This window comes from Brienomyrus brachyistius, chromosome 18, assembly GCF_023856365.1.
Source record: "Brienomyrus brachyistius isolate T26 chromosome 18, BBRACH_0.4, whole genome shotgun sequence".
In the NCBI taxonomy this organism is placed as follows: Eukaryota; Metazoa; Chordata; class Actinopteri; order Osteoglossiformes; family Mormyridae; genus Brienomyrus; species Brienomyrus brachyistius.
This window is the reverse complement of record NC_064550.1, coordinates 6714364-6735389: the sequence shown is the minus strand read 5'-3', so window position 1 is coordinate 6735389 and position 21026 is coordinate 6714364. Positions and strand designations below refer to the sequence as shown.

Here is a 21026-nt window from a genome sequence, read left to right as displayed (position 1 = left end):
GCAGCCAGCACTATGTTTCCCTGAGCCTGGGTGGCCTCCGCTTTGTTTCACTGGGCCAAGGCAGCCAGCACTATGTTTCGCTGAGCCTGGGTGGCCTCCGCTTTGTTTCACTGGGCCAAGGCAGCCAGCACTATGTTTCCCTGAGCCCGGGGTGGCCTCCACTTTGTTTCACTGGGCCAAGGCAGCCAGCACTATGTTTCCCTGAGCCCGGGGTGGCCTCCGCTTTGTTTCACTGGGCCAAGGCAGCCAGCACTATGATTCCCTGAGCCCGGGGTGGCCTCTGCTTTGTTTCACTGGGCCAAGGCAGCCAGCACTATGTTTCGCTGAGCCTGGGTGGCCTCTGCTTTGTTTCACTGGGCCAAGGCAGCCAGCACTATGTTTCCCTGAGCCCGGGGTGGCCTCTGCTTTGTTTCACTGGGCCAAGGCAGCCAGCACTATGTTTCCCTGAGCCCGGGGTGGCCTCTGCTTTGTTTCACTGGGCCAAGGCAGCCAGCACTATGTTTCCCTGAGCCCGGGGTGGCCTCTGCTTTGTTTCACTGGGCCAAGGCAGTCAGCACTATGTTTCCCTGAGCCCGGGGTGGCCTCTGCTTTGTTTCACTGGGCCAAGGCAGCCAGCACTATGTTTCCCTGAGCCCGGGGTGGCCTCTGCTTTGTTTCACTGGGCCAAGGCAGCCAGCACTATGTTTCCCTGAGCCCGGGGTGGCCTCTGCTTTGTTTCACTGGGCCAAGGCAGCCAGCACTATGTTTCCCTGAGCCCGGGGTGGCCTCTGCTTTGTTTCACTGGGCCAAGGCAGCCAGCACTATGTTTCGCTGAGCCTGGGTGGCCTCTGCTTTGTTTCACTGGGCCAAGGCAGCCAGCACTATGTTTCCCTGAGCCCGGGGTGGCCTCTGCTTTGTTTCACTGGGCCAAGGCAGCCAGCACTATGTTTCCCTGAGCCCGGGGTGGCCTCTGCTTTGTTTCACTGGGCCAAGGCAGCCAGCACTATGTTTCCCTGAGCCCGGGGTGGCCTCTGCTTTGTTTCACTGGGCCAAGGCAGTCAGCACTATGTTTCCCTGAGCCCGGGGTGGCCTCTGCTTTGTTTCACTGGGCCAAGGCAGCCAGCACTATGTTTCCCTGAGCCCGGGGTGGCCTCTGCTTTGTTTCACTGGGCCAAGGCAGCCAGCACTATGTTTCCCTGAGCCCGGGGTGGCCTCTGCTTTGTTTCACTGGGCCAAGGCAGCCAGCACTATGTTTCCCTGAGCCCGGGGTGGCCTCTGCTTTGTTTCACTGGGCCAAGGCAGCCAGCACTATGTTTCCCTGAGCCTGGGTGGCCTCTGCTTTGTTTCACTGGGCCAAGGCAGCCAGCACTATGTTTCCCTGAGCCTGGGTGGCCTCTGCTTTGTTTCACTGGGCCAAGGCAGCCAGCACTATGTTTCGCTGAGCCTGGGTGGCCTCCGCTTTGTTTCACTAAACCAGAGGGACTGGTTCCAAGGTGGATACTGCTATGCTTTGCTGAGCTAGGGCAGTTGGCGCTTTGTTTCACTGAGCCTGGTAAATGGATTGCATGTATATAACACTTTTCTACTCCTACGAGCACTCAAAGCACAGGAGCAATTTGGGGTTCAGTGTTTTCCTCAAAGACACTTCGAGGGGGTCAGGAGGAACCCGGGCTCGAACCAGCAATCCTCCAGTTGCCAAGTGATAGCACTGCCTCCTGCACCACGACAGAAGTAAAATGTATAAATAAATAGCACTGAGGAAGTAAAAATGCATACTTGTTCACATCTTTCAAAGACGTCTTTGGTTCTAGTGCATAAGACCAACATTGTACCGCACAATTATTTTTAGCCTATATTTGACTACTTCACATGAAAGCAATTAGCCAGCAAGGTTCCTCCTTTATTGGACACTGTCACCAGGCTATCAGTGGAACACTGGATTTAATAATCCCCTAGGGCTGATTCGGACATGTTCACAACAGCCTCTTCCTGCTGTAGGTCCTCCTCGGAACTGGCTTCTGGCTAACGAGGTTGAAAGGAGATACATCAGCACCACCTCTGGAGCCCCGATCTTCAGAGAGGTACAGCATCGGGGAATGAGTCACTGTAGAGCCAAAATGCCACTGGCCGTCACCGGCTTCCTGCCCTTGGAGCTGGGGGTGGTCACTGTAAGGACAGGGTCCTCCTCTATGAACCATGGGCCTTTATTGCACCCCAATGATTCGGTGTCCCTCTTCTGGTCCGCAGGTGGTACACACATGGTCCCTCCCCACACATGGGCATGCAGGATTCTGCAGCACGTTTCCCCTTTAAAGCAGATCCAAGAGTCCAGCCAGGTGCCAGCATATCAGTTTCCACATAATCGTCCAGCTCCAGATCACCCATCTCCTCCAGCGGGTCACATCCACCCTGGAAACGTGGCTCCTTGGGCCCAACCACCCCAAGGCGTCCTGTTTTCTTGTAGGTCTGAACTGCGTCCTTCCCTGCGGTGCTCTTGGCAGGAGTTCATTGGGAGGATTCTTGGTGAAGGAGAAATTCATCTTGATGCCACTAGATAGTTGAGTTTTCACCACTGTGGTCTCAGAGATGTCAATGCTACGTTCGTCGTCATAGTCCGCATGTATAAATATTAAGCATTAGAACTGACAAGTAGTTTAAAAGTAAAATACTCAACTATTAAATTGAAACCCAAATTATAGTTCTAAAAGCTGTCCTGAGTTAAAAAGTTCATTGACAAGCGGTTTCATTGGGTGCTATTTAATTAGCAACACCTAACACCATACAATAACATGAAACACCAAGCATTTGTGTTTAGTATGCCTTTGGGAGCCAGCGACTACAATTGCAATTAGCAGCAAAATGGCAAAAACAAAACTGAATGATTCAGTAAAAAAAACTTTGACATTTAATAAAAAGATAATGTTTGCATGGAAGATATGTGCAGATATGTTAAACATTCCTCAATTGGAATAAATAAATTTGCAACATTATTACAGAATAAAGCAAGTGTCTCCAGACTTCCTTTGAGTGCTGTATTTCCCTGTATGATTTATGTATTTTCCAGCTATTGTAATCTGATAAATGCCACTTGATGTGACAAACAGCTTACCACTGCTCCATTATAGAAAGTGACCAAAACAGGTTAATTACTGGGGACTGTAGTTCTCTCCTGAGATAAGACAATTAACTGATAAAGTAAGTAGAACATCATTTCCCATGATGCACTACCTGATGAGGTGACTCTGGGATTAAGGGAATAATACAAAGCTGATTAGTGCCTGTCTGGCTTTTGCAAAACGAGACACATCAGGCAAATCGGGACAACTGCATGGTTGATGATTTCTTACTGTAAGTACCCTCCAGTTCTTACTGTGAATAAGTTTTGCACAGTTAATTTATTTAGTTTTCCTTTTAATTTTTGTACACATAAGGTAATTGTGAGCAGCCATGATTTCTTGCAGGATTGGGATTATTGCCATGGAATAAAGGAGAGGATGCCTGCATGTTTCAGGCTGGAAAGTGAAAGCAGCTAAGAGCTAAATGCTCTTTCATTCTCGCTCAGCATAATTATACGGAATCCGTCTGCCTCGTTTTACTGCCATAGACAGCAATTATTTGGTGAAAAGAAAAATAATGTTTACAAAAACTGAGCTGCATTCACTATACTTCTATATATGTTTGTTGACGAACTGTTGAAAAGGCCATTTCTGGGGTTAGTGTGCTGAAAGATAAACAAATGACTGCATTTTACTAGATGATAGTCCCTGAGCACATGGACAGGGTGTCTGTCTCAGATAGATTATCTACAAATAGCTGCATCCTTCCTGCAGATAGCCATGTTGCATAAGAGACTCTCTGCTTCGGGAGTGGTCTTTACATCTTTGCAATGGTTTTACATCCTTCCTTTTACTTTACACTAGTATATGTATTTCTGTTACAATTTTGAGCCACACCAGAAAATGATTTTACCTTCTACATCACTGTCTTCTCAAGCATAGTTTAATATACATAACTGAAGAATTGCCCATTTCAGGCGTCTGTTACACACTGTTTGAAGTGTTTGTTTTAATGGCAATTACTCAGACACATTCAGACAAATATGCTGTCATTTGAAGTTTGAAATGCTGAAGTAGTATGACTTTGTGGGGAACATGATAGATAAGTGCCAGAGTGTGGTGACAGCTGGGATTAGACATGATTGCTTCCTTTCCACAGGTACAAGCCGAAGAGAAGATGCTCGCTGATGTGCGGCCCCCATCTCACCATGTTCAACCTAATGAGCAACTGCTGCAGCTGGATCACGAAATTACAGCAACCCGTCAGGTGAAGGGGGGGAGCGATCATGAGATCCAGTGCTGAAGGACAGAGGCTTTCTCCTGTTCATGTTCAGCTATTCTGTACAATCCGTCATGGATAGTCAGGAGGGTTGCCACCCATGTGAAGGAGGACACTTTGAGTCAGGATAGGATTTGTAATCTATCATTTCAATTAAAAGGACCTGGAATTCACTTAAGCACCGAGTACTTGCTGTGTGCTGATTGGTCAGTCTCCTATAATCATGCATGTGTCACTAATATTAATGTTAACAGCTGGATGAGTCTTTCAATCAAGGAAACAAACCAAAAGCACAAGAACTGAACTATTTAGCCAAGCGCAGGAGTCTATTGGTTTTAAAAGAGCTTGTGAAACATAGCTCACCCTTGACAACCTTTAGCTGGTAACCCTAATAGTCAGTTTATACACAGCACTGTTGCTTCACATCTCCAGGGTTGGGGTTTAAATCGCAACTCTGCTTTGTTTGTGTGGAATTTCTATGTTCATCCCAAGTTGCACATTCCTCCTCTCCTATAGTCCGAAAGCCAACGGTTAGTTGAATTTGTGATTCTACATTACATTTAGTGTGTGACTGTGTGTCCTGTGATGGACTGGCATCCCATCCAGGGTGTCCCCTGCCTCGTACCCTGTGATGGACTGGCATCCCATCCAGTAGAGCAAATGGATGGATAAATGGATGGATGGATGGATGGAAGGAAGGAAAAATATAACATCAAAGGCAAATTTACTTCACTTAATATTGTAAAATTCAAACTTGTGGATAATACAAGATACCTGTATGTGCTCCTCGCCTCCCCAATATAAGCTGATTCTGTCGTCTGCAGGAAAGTCACAGTACTAATGGTTGGCCTTGACAATGCTGGAAAAACCTCCACTATAAGAGGCATTTTGAAAGGTACAAAAAACAAACATATACCTGTATTTTGGACATGTGACTGAGTGTTTATGTACTGGGATCATGTGACTGAGTGTTTATGTACTGGGATCATGTGACTGAGTGTTTATGTACTGGGAATAGCACTTCAGCCATAATGACTTGAGTATCTCTTCCCTGGTAACCAGCACCTCCACGGGACCTGGGTCCCACCAGTGGATGCATACGCACAGAGCTGAGAGTGGACAACTTTCTAGTGACCTTGCTGGATGTTGGAGGTGGCGGAGAGAGTCGTGGAGCCTGGAGGCAGCTCTGCGGAGAAGCCCATGGGATTATTTTTGTGGTCGATTCTAGTGATGGGCAGCGGGTTCCTGAAGCCAGGGGGCTTCTTACAGATGTGTTACAGCAGCCCAGGGTGGCGAGAAAACCCCTTTTGCTGTAAGGAATGGAAAAAAATAAACAGATATTATCAGGAATCAAGTCAAGCAGATGCTGATATTTCATATGGATTATGCTAGAAAAGGATTCTGAAATATGTAAAACATCTACCAGGTTCATTATAATTCAATTTTGTTTTTTTTAATTTGTTTTAGTACCGTGCCTTTTGATTCCCCAGATACATAACTTCAATAAAATTAGCAAAATATGACACATTTAAAGAATGAATTAATCATATGATTGCTGACGTGTAATGGTTGTATTCAGTCTAAAAGTGTGAACACTGGAGTTTCTTTTTAAGGCTGGCCAATAAGCAAGACAAGATGGACGCTCTCCTGCTCAGTGACCTAATGGAGGCTCTGTCACTGGAGAAACTCGTCAACCTGAGCCGATCGCCCTGTCACATTGTGAGGATTGCAGTGGTGGCTTACACTTTATAGATAAAAGAACGGTGTAATAGAGTACTGGTCATTCTGGGAGCCATGTGTTTATGCTTAAGCAGTTTTTAGTGAAGGCAGGACACACACTTATAAATATACATAAGAATGATGAATGAAACTGGTCTCCATAATGCGTTATGAAGGTGTCACTAGAGTGTTTCCAGTGATTTCTCACTGTATACTGCAGGAGCCCAGCTCCGCACTGGTGGACGTGCGCAGGTGGACCGACAGAAAGACCTTGAGAGGGCTGCGCTGGCTGCTGCGAGCCGTGAGCCTGGACTACACCGACCTGTGTGCCCGCATCACCAGGGACAGCAAGCGTCCCACGGAGCGAGAGGAGAGGGAGAGGCGGGCGACAGCTGAGAAAGGGCAGCGCAGGAGCCGAGAGGAGCAGTGAGAGGCCGTGCCACAGAGTCATCTTCCCCATTTTGGTTCATGGGTTTCAGGATGTGGGCAGTAGTTGTGAAAATGTGTGTATCTGTGCAGGACTCACACCAGCAAGAAAGACCTGCGAGACGCCGAGGACCTTACTGGCAAAGAGAAGAACACGGCAAAGAGAAGCACTGGTGTAAAACTGCATCCCATTCAGAACATCTTGAAAGCGGTTATTCCATTTAAATTCCCTTTGAACTGTTTTTAACAAAGTGATTCCTGAAATAAATGGTTATCAACATGAGCAGAACTTGGGGTCGGAATGACAGTTCAAAATCTGTAACAGTGCATGAAAGCAATTCATGCACGTTTTCGTGTTTTGTTTCGCTGATACTTTTGTAGGAGAGAAGCCTGAAAAAGAATATGAAGGAAAAGCAGGTAAAGATCAGAGATGCTGTGAACAGCAGAAGGGCAGAGAGGAGGGGTGAGGAAGAAAAGGAGGAGGTGAAGGGGAGGGCTGACATCGGTCAGAGGGGCGATACAGAGGACATATCAAGCGGTGTCCTGCTTCCGAAAATGCGAGGCAAGACAAAACGAAAGACGAAGATAGTGATGAAAGACACGTTGGTGCTTCCTGAATCGGAAAAGAAGGAGGAGCCCAGTGCAAAGAAAGGTGAAGTTCCCGTCCAAAAAGATGCCGCTGCAATACTGTGTCTAACATTCATGCCTGCCCTGCATCTTCAGCAATTTCTGATCTTGTTCTTTAGTCTTCTCAGCATAATAGTCTTCCTATTTCTGTTCATACAGGTGAGGTCGAAAGTAAAAAGAAGAAAAAGTCAGTAAATGTAAAGAAGAAAAACAAAATAAATTCGGAAGGTGTGCCTGCTGCGTATTCACAGCCAGTAGACCTGTCTGCCACTTTTGGTAAGTTGCATTTGAAAATAACTTATACGGGATATAACATGAAAGTCAAAACATTACATAAAAAATAATTATATTTGTTCTAAAATAGGCATAATAATACAGGTGTGACAGATGATTATATTCATCATCTCACTGGACTTTCTTGTCTCTCTGTTAGACCTCTACAGGAAGGCTATATTAGCTCTGAAGGCCCGCCCGGAGCAGAATAAAGGAGGTTCCTCCTGCTGAGCCCTCAGTGCACTGTAGCCTGTGATCCTGCTGCATTAAGTAACACATAAACCCCTACCCAATGCTCTGCAGTTACACTGCACTGTCTTCTCCTCCCTCCTGCTGAGCCCTCAGTGCACTGTAGCCTGTGATCCTGCTGCAATAAGTAACACATAAACCCCTACCCAATGCTCTGCAGTTACACTGCACTCTCTTCTCCTCCCTCCTGCTGAGCCCTCAGTGTACTGTAGCCTGTGATCCTGCTGCAATAAGTAACACATAAACCCCTACCCAATGCTCTGCAGTTACACTGCACTCTCTTCTCCTCCCTCCTGCTGAGCCCTCAGTGTACTGTAGCCTGTGATCCTGCTGCATTAAGTAACACATAAACCCCTACCCCATGCTCTGCAGTTACACTGCACTGTCTTCTCCTCCCTCCTGCTGAGCCCTCAGTGCACTGTAGCCTGTGATCCTGCTGCATTAAGTAACACATACATTCCTACCCCATGCTCTGCAGTTACACTGCACTCTCTTCTCCTCCCTCCTGCTGAGCCCTCAGTGCACTGTAGCCTGTGATCCTGCTACATTAAGTAATACATACATTCCTACCCCAAGCTCTGCAGTTAGAATTAGAATTTAGTGATTTGTTGACACCCCACAGTGCACAACAACAAAATGTATTCTCTGCATTTAACCCATATGTGACAATGTGACATAGCAGGGGGCAGCTAATTCAGTGCTTGGGGCGGTACCTTGTTCAGGGTACCTCAGGGGTGATTTGCTGGTCAGGGATTTGAACTTGCAATCTTTCAATTACAAGTACGCTTCCCTAACCATCAAGCCATCACTGCCTATAAAATGAGAGGAGAGCGCGAACGCAGTTCCCCCACTACCAGAAATTATGCAGTTGAGATTCCCACATTTGGGGAATTCACAGGGATCAGATACACTGCACTCTGTTCTCCTCCCTGTGACTATGGAATATGATAAAGTAATAATTCCTCCAGTGACTATACCAAAACATTGCATATAATTTGTTTTATTGCACTGGGGCCAAATTCAGCCAGTAAGTGATTTTCTTTACTTCCTTTGTAAATGAGATGAACTGACAGATGTGTGATTTTCTATGTGTTTGATGCACACAACTCACAACACCCCCCACTCACTATTCCATTCTATTTAAAGAGGTCTTCTTAAGTTGTCTTGGTTACTTTAAATGTCAGTGCTGTTTACAATGTGGCATACTTTATATCTCTTAAGAACTATTCCCTCAGTGTAGAGGTTTCCAGAAGCGAGGTGTTTCATTTGTACATCAAAGTCATTCAGTCTTTGTTGTTGTCTATTGGACAGAGGAAGAACATTAGCATCAAAGCAAAGAACATTCCTGTATGCAGAATGTGATCTCTTTACAACCAGATACGTTTCATGTTACAGTACCAGTCAAATGTTTGGAAAAACCTGCTTTTTAATGAATCTGTTTCTAGTCTAGTTATGTTACTCATCTCAATGCAATGAAGTAATACAAATCAAATATTACAACCAAGCGAAATGTTCAACAACTCAAAATTTTAACAGTTTCCTTTAGCTTTTAAGATAGCATTGCAATCTCTGACATTCTCTCAACCAGCTTCCAGATGTGGCCACCTGGAATGCTTCTCCAATGGTCCTCAAGGAGTTTCCACAAGTTCTGGGCACAAATTGGCTACCTTACTCATACTCTGCCTCTCCCACACCATTACACTGCCTCACTGTCCCACAACATTACACTGCCTCACTGTCCCACACCGTTACACTGCCTCACTGTCCCACACCATTACACTACCTCAGTGTTACACCATTACACTGCCTAACTGTCCCCCATCATTGCACTGCTTCACTGTCCACACCATTACACAGCCTCACTATCCCACACCATTATACTACCTAACTGTCCCACATCATTGCACTGCTTCACTGTCCCACAGCATCACACTGCCTCACTGTCCCACACCATTACACTGCCTCACAGTTCCACAACATTACACTGCCTCACTGTCCCACATCATTGCACTGCTTCACTGTCCAACACCATTACACTGCCTCACTGTCCCACACCATTACGCTGCCTCACTGTCCCACACCATTACACTGCCACACTGTCCCACAACATTACACTGCCTTACTGTCCCACACCGTTACACTCCCTCACAGTGGGGCCAAAGATGCTGGCATCCTCAGTTCACCTTTACTGCATCTAACAAAAACATAACGATTGGAGCCAAAAATTTTCAAAGCAGTTTCCATTGTTCTAATATCCATGTGTTCTTTTGTGCAGCCCAATCTTTTCTTCTTATCTACATCTTTCAGAAGTAGTTTGTTTACAGCAATTCTGCCATAATGGTGTAGAGCAGTGAGGATAAAGACCAGATTCATGTAATCTCCTCAGTTAGCATAGTTTTGATAGTTTGATGGTTTTGCTCACTGCAGCTGAAGACACTGCCAGGAATTCTTACTAATTCATTGACCATCATTTCTTAAAATAATTATGGATGGATATTTTTCTTTGTTAATATCTTCTTGTCATATTATTGATTATTACAACAAGAAAGCTGTTTTACAAATAGTGCCCTTGGTATCCACTGTACCTAATCACAACATAAATGATTATTTCCAGTGTTTAGACTATGAAAGAGGGTATTCAGTATAATATACAGTAATTGTGGCACCTGTAATTATTTGTCAATCCAATATATATATATATATATATATATATATATATATATATATATATATATATATATATATATATATATATATATAATATCTTCAGTAGATGCATGTGTCCCAACCTCTGCCAGGTACTGTATGTTCTCTATTAAATTGCACCTTGCTACATAAAGCATAGTATTTATGGTTGCTGCATTTATTATTATGTGTGGGTATATCCTTTAAGGAAGAAAGAACGACTCCATAGTGACAGCTTATTGAGTTATCTGTCGTTTTCGCTTTCCTCTGTTTTCTGTATAAATTTAACGATTAAAAAAAATTGTCCCACATAAGTTTGAATGCTCTTTAAAAAGTATAATCATTTATAATACTCTGATTATAAAATAAATATAGAAATTGAATTATACTGATTGAATGGATTATAAGAAATATATATAAATATTAGCAACTTGCGTAACAAGCGCATTGGAGAAAACATCCATCCATGTTCCAATATTCAGCATGTGGTCGCGAGGACGCCGCTATAAATACGGAATAACGAGATTTTGCATTGCTATGCTAATGATTCCCCCTATTGGTCAAACATATGCTACTGCAGAGACGGCAAGACGCCAAGAATCTTGAAAGACGGATGTTTTAAAACACCTCGTTATAAATTTGTTAAAAATGCAGTTGTATTGATAATCGTTTGTTATTTAGTAGTAATTTAGTATTGGATATCACACGCAGCTTAAATGTCAGATATTTCAGAATTTATGTGTTTAAACAGTGTTGGGAAAGCTACTTTTAAACGGTAGTTTTTGAAGCTACAAGTTGCTTATAATTAAAGAATTTTAGGATAAAATTGTCCATCTTGTCCTCACAATCAAAACCGAAGCTCCATACAAAGGTCTGGAATTATATTGACCAGTCCCTACAAACATCAATTAGACTGACATGTCGGGGTTGTGTAATCTGACAAAAGTCCATTTAATCATTAATCGACTGCACACGTACAAGGAAACTGTCTAGATCAGGGGTGGCCAATCTTATCGGCAATGGGCCAGTCCTACACAGTTGTACACCAGCTCTTTACGGATAAGATTGGCCACCCCTGGTCTAGATGTTTCCAGTAGGTGGCAGCAGAGACCTTCACGGGGCAGAGGTCAGCCAAGAAACAGTAGAAGAACAGTAGCTGTAGTTTTGCCCGCTTTCGATTAGCATATTTATATATATAGTGGACCATTGACTTATTGACTTATTGACTCAATTCGATTGCAAGGGCTGGTCGTAACTGAAGTTGGTTGAACCTCCCAAAGCACCCCTAACCTAACATTTTCATAATAAAAAGGGCTTGTATAATGTGTGTATATAACAGCAATAATTTTCCTAGCGTATTCACCAAAACGTTATAAAATGTCCCAAGCCTAACAGAAACACCAATTCCATACTGTACTCACCATTTCTCTTTGTCATGGTGTCGAAGTGGTGTATGTAATTTTCGGCAGCCCTTTTATCAGCACTGGCTGCTTCACCATGCCTTGCTCCGCCATGAACCCCAGTTCTCGCTTTAAAATTGTGAAAACACCCCATGCTGTGCCGAAATGTCTCACCATTTTCACTCGTTGATGGCTTATCCTTTACGAGATCTGCATTTATAGCCCCAGCTTTTTCACAAATTATAGACTCATATTATAGACTCACCTGCCATCTGCCTTTCGTTTATCCACATTAATAATAGTCTTAACATTCCACCTCGTCTCAACTCTGTTGATCGTGACTTACTAATTTGAATAACATCATTAGCAGCACTAACTTCCTTACACAAATCCTTTCTTTGCCTTCCCTTCCTTCCTTAGCTTCTTTTCCAGTTTTTTTGGGGCCATTTTGATAGCAATTAGCGAAGTTAATTATATAAAGCACTGCACTCATCGAAATTAGGTCCACAAACAGGGGTACCTGGGCTCAGACTGGTGCCTCTCGGGCATCTCGGCTCTTTGTTCACAGCTGTACAAGTGGATACATGTTTTGGCCTCGACCGGCATTCGAGTGGTAACTCAAGACTTCGGTTGTAACCCAAGTAGCTTGTATGTCAGGCCGGTCGTAACTCAAGGGTCCACTGCGTATATAAACACATTTCTACTGGCACTTAAGTTATCTAACTCGTACATTTATTTTATTTAGCAAAGACTTTCAGCAAAAGCGACGTATGAGAGAGCCAGAGAGTACAGAACATTTCAAGCAAGCATCTGAAAGAGAGGCAGTTAGGTATAGGTGCACTAGGCTGAGCTTCCAGTGAATGCCAGAGTACAATGCAATGCAAGTTTAAGTAACATCAGACCAAGAGCTATCAAGAGCTTTCAAACATAGCAAGAACTCTATTGAACCACTATTCAGATCAAAAGAAAAAAAAAAACAAGCCTAAGAGTGTCGGATTGTTGACTGAATTGGCAAGACAGAATACAGATCTTGATGAGCGTCTTGACTGAGATGGGCACTGCTACAAGGACATGATGCGAACACTTATAGGGAGTCGATGAAGAGAGACAGTGAGAGCTGATTGAATAGCAGAGACGCGTCTGCATTTTGAAGCATTGGCAGCCATTGCTAGCCTGGTCGGTAAAGAGTTACAGTGCTCTAGTGGTGAGATTACAGATCCCTGTGTTCTATAGAAGCCGAGTATCTTATTCCGACAAACGTGGCATTTTCCCGATTTTATAAACCTACAAGAGCATAGCTGGTCATCAATCATTACCCCGAAGTTCCTGGCAGACCATTATGGAGGCAATGTCAATAATCCTAGCTGTACAGCTATATCATGGTGGATGTTAGGGCCAACAAGGAAGACAAGGGGCTTGTTTTTACAGAGATTCAGCAGGAGGTTAAGATTCCTCGTGTAGGCTGTGATGTTTGCAAAGAAGGCTAAATTTTGATCATAGCCAGCCAATGCCTTAACCATACCCAAAATGCATCAAGAATGTGCATTCTTCGAGAAAAAAATCACTTTGAGATCGCTAAGAGATATTTCTGTTCCACCTTATGAGGAACTGAAAATATGTAAGAAGTACATGTACATGATGCATTACAACTGTAGCAAATGTAACTATGCAATTATGATATCTGGGTTGAATTGTCCTACAATATATTGGGAATTGACTTCTCAACTGACCAAACATAAAGGTCAGAAATCTTAGGCAGACCAAATGGGATAGTCTTTTCAATGGTTTTGGTTTTATCTCATATCAAACCTCCTTTGTTTTTGTCTTTTTTCCTGAGATATTTATCTGTTTGTCTGTTTGCTTGTCTATTTATGCATTTATTTCTTATTCTCGTTTCCCTTAATTATTTCTAGAAGAGATACGTTTATGATTTACGTTCCAATTTCACGTTGGAATGTGAACCTCACATTCATTTTTAATATTTCGAAAAGTACATGTGCAGATTACGTGTTAATTGAGTCAGCTATCTACACGTAAGGGATTTTGTGTATGTTAATATTCAATAAAACGTAATACTCAATTCCATATGTGACTTCAATATTAAACCGTACGACTATTAAGAAATACGTATTTGGTGCCTTTTCGGTGTATATTTAATGATATTGGTACATTGTTCTCGATTTTGTAGTATATATATCATGAAATAGATTTGACATATTTGTTTTCTGTTTTATGAGTAGACCTTCCTGCGCATTGTACCGCTCGGCGGGCGTTTGGACCCAGCGGCACAGTTCTTGCGTGCCCACCTTCGCTGTAAAGCCGCTGCTGCCTCCGCTCGGGCTTTTCTGCTGCCACTCGGGACCCCGGTTGTGTAGATACTACAGGCGAAGATCATGGCTTCTCCGAGGACAATAACGATTGTTGCCCTTTCCTTCGCTCTTGGCCTTTTTTTCGTGTTTATGGGCACTATTAAGCTTACGCCGAGATTAAGCAAAGACGCCTACAGCGAAATGGTAAGTGAATCGCGTTCCTATAATGCAGCACTATTGCATATGGATGAGGAAGGATTTGTCCTACAGATGCTGAAGGTTTTTGCATCTACACACTAAGAATGGCTCCGATTATTCAGAGAAGGGAGCCTAGAATAAAATAGAAAGCTGTTACATAATTATATTTTAAAATCCCATAAAAAATAACATACAGCATTGTCAAAAATCAGTCTTTTCCCGTGGTTATGTTTCGTGTCCGTTTCTGATACTTTTCGCTGCATAGCCTACCCCTGCCGAATGGAGTAGTTATACGATAATTTGTTTGCTGCAAATATATTATACATTTTAATTCGTTAATCTTCACAGTAAAATGTGTCAGTTTTATTTATGTAATAAACGAGATCGGAATGAGCTGATTCTTATTTCATTTTCTGTTCCTCCATGAGTTTTGGCAGTGAAATTGCAGAATACAATTTGAAAACGCGCAGCATGTGGGACATTAAGGAAACGACCCACAGAGAGACACGGCTGTGCGCATCTTCGCTAGTCGCTTGTTTTCTGGCAAATTCTGTGCCGGTGCGGATGCCGAAACCGCATCTCTTATCGCACTTACGGCTGGCAGAAACTGAACCATTCCGGGGTAATACATGAATCAATGGGGGGAAAAGCGGGAATAGCACCAAAAATATGTAGTTTATCAATGTATGTAAACGATATGCTCGGAATAAAAGAAACCTGGAGAACGCAGCGCCCGGCCGACGGCTGTAAATGCCCGTCTCCCTTCGTCGCTTCTCCCTGTCTGTCGTTAGAGACGGGCAGCTCATACGGTTTTTTCCAGTTCACTTTACACCTTTCTTCAGATTAACTCTGTGATTGCTCTGCCATGCACCAGAGGACTTGGATCACTAATGTCCAAATCTAATATTAGATTAAATACCAAAAGGATGCTGAGTTTTCATAATTATATTGGAGAAAAGATAGATCCTAATTGGGGTGAATGACACGACATGCACGGTTTGTGTCCATTTTTATTATTATTATTATTATTTTTTTAATAAATGCATAGCATGAGTAATATTATTACATGAAACCGCTGTAATACACATTCAGATAAGCCTAACATACCATTTTGACATTTATGTATCTCAAAGTCCAAAGATGTCATTTAGTGCAACAATTCAAACAAATGATCAGTGTAAGAAAACTATTCAAATCAGTGAGTAGTAATAATAATAATAATAATAATAATGATGATGATGATGATGATGATGATGATGATGATTCTGTTCGAAAACTTTAAGCCCATATAAAGTTGCAAAACATTATGGTTTTCAAACCATTGAGACAAATGACAAATGTTTGTCTGCAAATCTGCATCAGGGCCTGTCTCAAATACCAGGCAGCACCTGGTACAAAGAAGGGGGCTTTTATGTTAAAGCCATTTTAGAAAACTGTGGACAAGACGGTACATCATGAGGAAGATCCTGAGTGGCCTTCATGGTGCAGAGAAAAGCATAGAGGATTTAAATGAAAAAATCTGGAAAAACTGCCTCATGGTACAGTTTCCATGTCAGGTGGTGCAACCCATGAAACCCATGGTTAGCACTGTCGCCTCACACCTCTGAGACCCGGGTTCGAGTCTCCGCCTGGGTCACATGTTTGTGGAGTTTGCATGTTCTCCCCATGTCGTTGTGGGGTTTCCTCCGGGTACTCTGGTTTCCCACCACAGTCCGAAAACATGCTGAGGCTAATTGGACTTGCTAAATTGCCCGTAGGTGTGCATGTGTGAGTGAATGGTGTGTGAGTGTGCCCTGCGATGGGCTGGCCCCCCATCCTGGGTTGTTCCCTGCCTCGTGCCCATTGCTTCCGGGATAGGCTCCGGACCCCCCGCGACCCAGTAAGATAAGCGGTTGGGAAAATGGATGGATGGATACTGTAATATGATAAAATTCAATTTTTTTTTCTTTTCAGTAAAAAAAAAAATATTAAGGTGGAACTGTAATAAATATCAATAATCATAAATGACAATAATCATACATCAGTTAATGTCCGACGCATTGCAGATATAACAATGACTGCTTCACATGAAGATTCTCATTTGGGAAAAAAATGCAAAATGTAGTTATTTTGGCATTTTTTCAGGTAGTAAAAACATTATTTGTCATTTGCTCATTGGCATATCTCCAGCTACCTTAATTGCGAGCAAACAACAGAAGACAAATCTATCCAAAAAAATCTATATTGTTTCTAAAGCAGTAATTGCTCTAGCACTTAGTAGACATGGAAATTAAAGTAAATTGACAGTGATTTTCAAAGCAAAAAAATGGCTGATAAGATCATTTACAAACCTGAGAATGTTTCATTTTCCAAATAAAAGCTAGTATTGTTCTGTTTGCTTAATTAGAACATAACGGCAGTGGGTAGCTTGATTCAAGGTAGTCTTATATGTCGACAATTAGCATTTCTACTGCATTTATGTTGGTATGATTTCATGTCATGGCCACAACAGGAGATGTCAAATTCGTTACGCTGTTAGATGTGATTCCTCCTCTTTCTCACTGTTTCTAGTTGTTAATACTTCATTGTAGAACTCAGAGCACTGACCAACATGGGTATTTCACAGTACTGCTCACTCACAAGACTTCTTCGTGGTAATAAATATTGTAATTCTTATTTGATGTGTTTTTCTGAAATTTCAGCTTTTAAATGATTGACACCACTAGATACGTAATTAAATACTGGTTTTGCTATTCCATGTCATTTAAAAATGATGATGATGTGTCACACAAAAACACTAGCACTGAGCACTGGGGACAAGTATAGTCCTTGCTGGCTGTAATTGCTTTAGGTTGCTGTGAGTATTACGGTACAAACTTTACTGTTCGACCTTACCTGAGCTCTCCATTGATAATCATTCGGTAATGCATATACAGAATTGTCTTGACTGGCGATCTCTGCTAGTGTCTTATGCCTGCTTTAGCTAAGCTAAAGCCTCTGGTCTTCCTCCATCTTCTGGACTTCTGGTGGCTCCTACATCCCTGCCAGATCTCAGCTCACTGCAGTGCCTGGCATACCTGCTCTTACTTCCTTGCTCTGACTTCCTGTAACTTTGAAAATTGATTTTAAAGTTCTCTTGCTAATTTTCAAGTGTTTACCCAGTCTTGCTCCATTCTTCCTTGACTGTGAGGTACAGTATATCCCAGACAGATCATTCAGATCATCCGGCAGTAATTTACTGATTATTCCTAAAACCCGGCTAAGGAAGGAGGAGGCAGCTTTTAGTCACTATGGTTCCAAACTCCTGCTCTCCCAAAAACCCGCAAGCTGCTGAATATCTTTGTACTTTAAAAACTAGGCTGAAAACACATATTTTCACCATTGCAACCAGTCATGATAACCAGTTGTTTTATTCACTAATTTTATGCATTTATTTCATTATTTCCTTTGTGCTTATTTTTAATTTCTTGTGTTCACTTTGTAAACCTTGTGGTTAATTGATTAATTCCACCAGTGGAACTTCTATACTCTCCCATTTACCAGTTTGAAGGAGCAAAACCCAAATACTTACCAGTCATGTCGAGTCAATACCAGATTGTACCTCATCCCCGAAAATGATTTGCTGTTATATTAAATTCTGATGGTTTCAGAGATGATGTGGGTTCTATCAGTTGTGTTGCGCCTGTGTCAGTCGTCAATATGGTGACTGAATTAAACTTTTACACTCTGGCCATGTAATCCTCTCCTGATAAGAGCATCTGGTAAATAAATGAAAGAGACATGTTAAATTTATGGGAGAAGGCTGTAGTGCTGGAAATAGCAGTCTGGTTAAGCCAGATAAATGTCACCGATATTTTTTTGTTATGATGTATACCCTCATGCCAAGATAGATAACCATAATTTTTAATACAAATTAACTGCAGTTCATTTAGGGAACAAAGAATTTTATGAAAAATGGACCATGGTCGGTATGATATTTTTCTTTTAGGAAAAAAACGAGGGTGAATGAGCAAGAAAAAAAAATAGAGTATTACATTTTCAAAAAACAAACAAACAAATGTAAAGTATACCTTAAAGGGTATGCAGAAGCAAAGTTTTAAAACTGTTTTGTAGTATGTATCACTTGCAAGTATGTGCATGATTATGGTTTTGGAGTTTGCCTAGCCCACGTTTGCTTGCTCCGATGTAGTATATTTGGACTTTGCCTAGCCCTCGTTTGCTTGCTCCGGTGTAGTATATTTGGACTTTGCCTAGCCCTTGTTTGCTTGCTCCGGTGTAGTATATTTGGACTTTGCCTAGCCCTCGTTTGCTTGCTCCGGTGTAGTATATTTGGAGTTTGCTTAGCCCTCGTTTGCTTGCTCCGGTGTAGTATATTTGGACTTTGCCTAGCCCTTGTTTGCTTGCTCCGGTGTAGTATATTTGGACTTTGCCTAGCCCTCGTTTGCTTGCTCCGGTGTAGTATATTTGGACTTTGCCTAGCCCTTGTTTGCTTGCTCCGGTGTAGTATATTTGGACTTTGCCTAGCCCTCGTTTGCTTGCTCCGGTATAGTATATTTAGACTTTGCCTAGCCCTCGTTTGCTTGCTCCGGTATAGTATATTTAGACTTTGCCTAGCCCTTCGTTTGCTTGGTTTGGTGTAGTATATTTGGAGTTTGCCTGGCTCTGTTTTATTTGCTCTGGTGTAGTATATTTGGACTTAGCCTAGCCCTCGTTTGCTTGCTCCGGTATAGTATATTTAGACTTTGCCTAGCCCTCGTTTGCTTGCTCCGGTATAGTATATTTAGACTTTGCCTAGCCCTTCGTTTGCTTGGTTTGGTGCAATATATTTGGGTTTCTTCCTTCTGGGTAGAAGGTAGTAAAACTAACCTAACTGGGAACCCTGTTTAAGCCACTTCGGAGATTACAAAAGTTTTTGTCTCTCTTTTTAGAGGTAATTCCCAGCATGTTATACTTTGAATACCAGTTCGTTGTCACATATAATTCAGTTCTTAGTTGTTTGCAACGGACAAGATATAATGTGCTGCATTTATATAGTTATCTGTATAATTTGTCCAATTTTTTAAGTTTGTCCTTTTTGCTTACCCCATAGAATACATGTAGATTTAAGATGCTTGCTGTTATTGGTATGTTTGGTTGCATTTCGATGGTTTATTCCCAATGATATTTATGATTCAGTAAGAATGGTCTCATGCTTCCTTGATAGTGATGATTGGGTAAACAGTATCGCTTATACCTACAGTAAATAATCTATTAACAATGTGTACCATTGTTCTTCAGAAACGGGCATATAAAAGCTATGCGAAGGCCCTGCCCGCCCTTAAGAAGATGGGCATCAGCTCGGTCCTCCTGCGGAAGGTCATCGGCACACTGGAGCTGGCCTGCGGGGTGGTGCTGACCCTGGTGCCCGGCCGGCCCAAGGACGTGGCCAACTTCCTGCTGCTTCTGGTCATGCTGGCCGTCCTTTTCTTCCACCAGCTGGTGGGCGACCCCCTGAAGCGCTACGCTCACGCCCTGGTCTTCGGCATCCTGCTGACCTGCCGGCTCCTCGTCGCCCGGCAGGGCGAGGAGCGGCTGGAGGTGGAGGAGAGCCAGGAGGAGCAGATCAACCCTCAGGAGAAGAACAAAGTCAAGGTTTCCTAGTGAAGAAGGTGAAGGTTTCTTAGTCCCCAAGCTGACCTGGACTGACTCAGCCCAGGAAGAGGCAAGGACATCCTTTGGGATGATGTGACCGTTGACCCAAATTCATTCCCACTCACTCCCAGAGCAGCAAACACACTTTTTATGAGTTCATATCCCACACGAAAATAATAAAATATTTGTCTGTCTATTCTGAATAATTACCCTCTGAATCTCTCTTAGTCTTTCATAGCTAGGATAAACTGTAACCTTGCTGTCACAAATGACTTCTATGAGTGAGGTCCCGGCTTTGTGAAAAGCTGGTGCATAATCTGTTCAGTCCGCCTGGTATGTTTTGAAAGGTCTAAATTTTTAACAGTTTTAAAATCTTTGCTCAGTATTTAATTGCACATTTGATAAGACACTGTATGTTGCTTCTAGACTGGTCAATACTGGATGCGAAAGGGAATAAATTTCTTTGGTCTCTTAATTGCCAGTCTTCCTTTTTTGTTCAATGTAATCATCTTATAGTTCTGTGCATGTAAATGAAAAACTTGCTTTACTCGTGCCAGAATTTACCACTTTTTTTCTCTACAGATATACATATTTTACCATGTTACCACAAATAGACATTTCCCGTTTGTATGTAATAAAGCAGAATACCCAGAGTACAGAAATAATAAAATATAGATCAATTTGATGTGTAACTGCCTTTAAAATGTTCTGTATTTTTTGGCAGTCAGAAACCCAAAAGGTGATGCCCCTTGATGAGCATTAGCTACTCAGATTCTTATAAAAAAATGCAGTTTCATAAGCATAATTCACTGCTAACCATGAGCTTGTCCAGGAAAAGCACCAGAAAACGCATGGATATTTTACTGTACTTTGCTGTACCCTTAATGACGAGTCTCCTGCTGGGATAAGCTCTGTTTTATCACTGTGTTTTCTCAGGTTAAATAGCTGTACTGAACTGCACTGATCGTGTTTTTAGAATGGAATGAAACTTAAACATTGTGAAACAGAACAGAGAGCTGAATAAAGAAAACTTAAGAAAGTACGAGTGTGACATTTAAGGGTGTGAATTTAAGGGTAAACCAAGTTTTTGATAAAAAAACAATATATAAATATATCTTAAGTACTATACACACACACACACACACACACACACACATTACTTGATTACTTGATGTTTCCAGCTGATTAAGGCCAATTCAGATCAGAATGTGGTGTG

General features: G+C 42.4%; 3 protein-coding genes, 1 long non-coding RNA gene and 1 pseudogene across 8 annotated transcripts in view; 3 read left to right on the top strand and 2 right to left on the bottom strand.

Moving 5' to 3' along the window:
• Positions 1–3109: 3109 nt before the first annotated feature.
• Positions 3110–13997, top strand: arl13a (ADP-ribosylation factor-like 13A). 5 transcript variants are annotated; one of them, XM_048982629.1, is made up of 11 exons: positions 3110–3327; positions 4195–4302; positions 5139–5209; positions 5377–5626; positions 5928–6033; positions 6254–6459; positions 6553–6670; positions 6841–7111; positions 7246–7362; positions 7520–7629; positions 13934–13997. In XM_048982629.1, exons 1-10 carry the CDS (start codon positions 3308–3310, stop codon positions 7588–7590), a joined length of 1338 nt encoding a protein of 445 aa, XP_048838586.1. In that variant the 5' UTR covers positions 3110–3307; the 3' UTR covers positions 7591–7629; positions 13934–13997. The 5 variants fall into 5 exon arrangements, with proteins under 5 accessions (XP_048838586.1, XP_048838589.1, XP_048838587.1 ...); XM_048982632.1 differs by lacking the exon at positions 13934–13997 and adding an exon at positions 4921–5032 and having other exon boundaries at positions 7520–10313; XM_048982630.1 differs by lacking the exon at positions 13934–13997 and having other exon boundaries at positions 6553–6634; positions 7520–10313.
• Positions 5381–11831, bottom strand: LOC125712511 (uncharacterized). Its single transcript, XR_007383333.1, has 2 exons — positions 11715–11831; positions 5381–5624 (listed from the first exon to the last, which is right to left on the bottom strand). It is a non-coding gene; the product is annotated as an uncharacterized LOC125712511 (long non-coding RNA).
• LOC125713536 (U1 spliceosomal RNA) lies at positions 8430–8583 on the bottom strand (annotated as a pseudogene).
• The window catches only part of rpl36a (ribosomal protein L36A), a 135705-nt gene continuing 126774 nt past the window's right edge, over positions 12096–21026 (top strand). The window contains exon 1 of the mRNA XM_048982641.1: positions 12096–12099. The gene's annotated coding sequence lies outside the window, so the exon portion shown is untranslated. The remainder of the gene's footprint in view (positions 12100–21026) is intronic.
• LOC125712506 (novel acetylcholine receptor chaperone) lies at positions 14072–20849 on the top strand. The gene is made up of 2 exons (XM_048982636.1): positions 14072–14206; positions 19457–20849. The coding sequence occupies exons 1-2, from the start codon at positions 14087–14089 to the stop codon at positions 19817–19819; spliced, it is 483 nt and encodes a 160-aa protein (XP_048838593.1). The 5' UTR covers positions 14072–14086; the 3' UTR covers positions 19820–20849.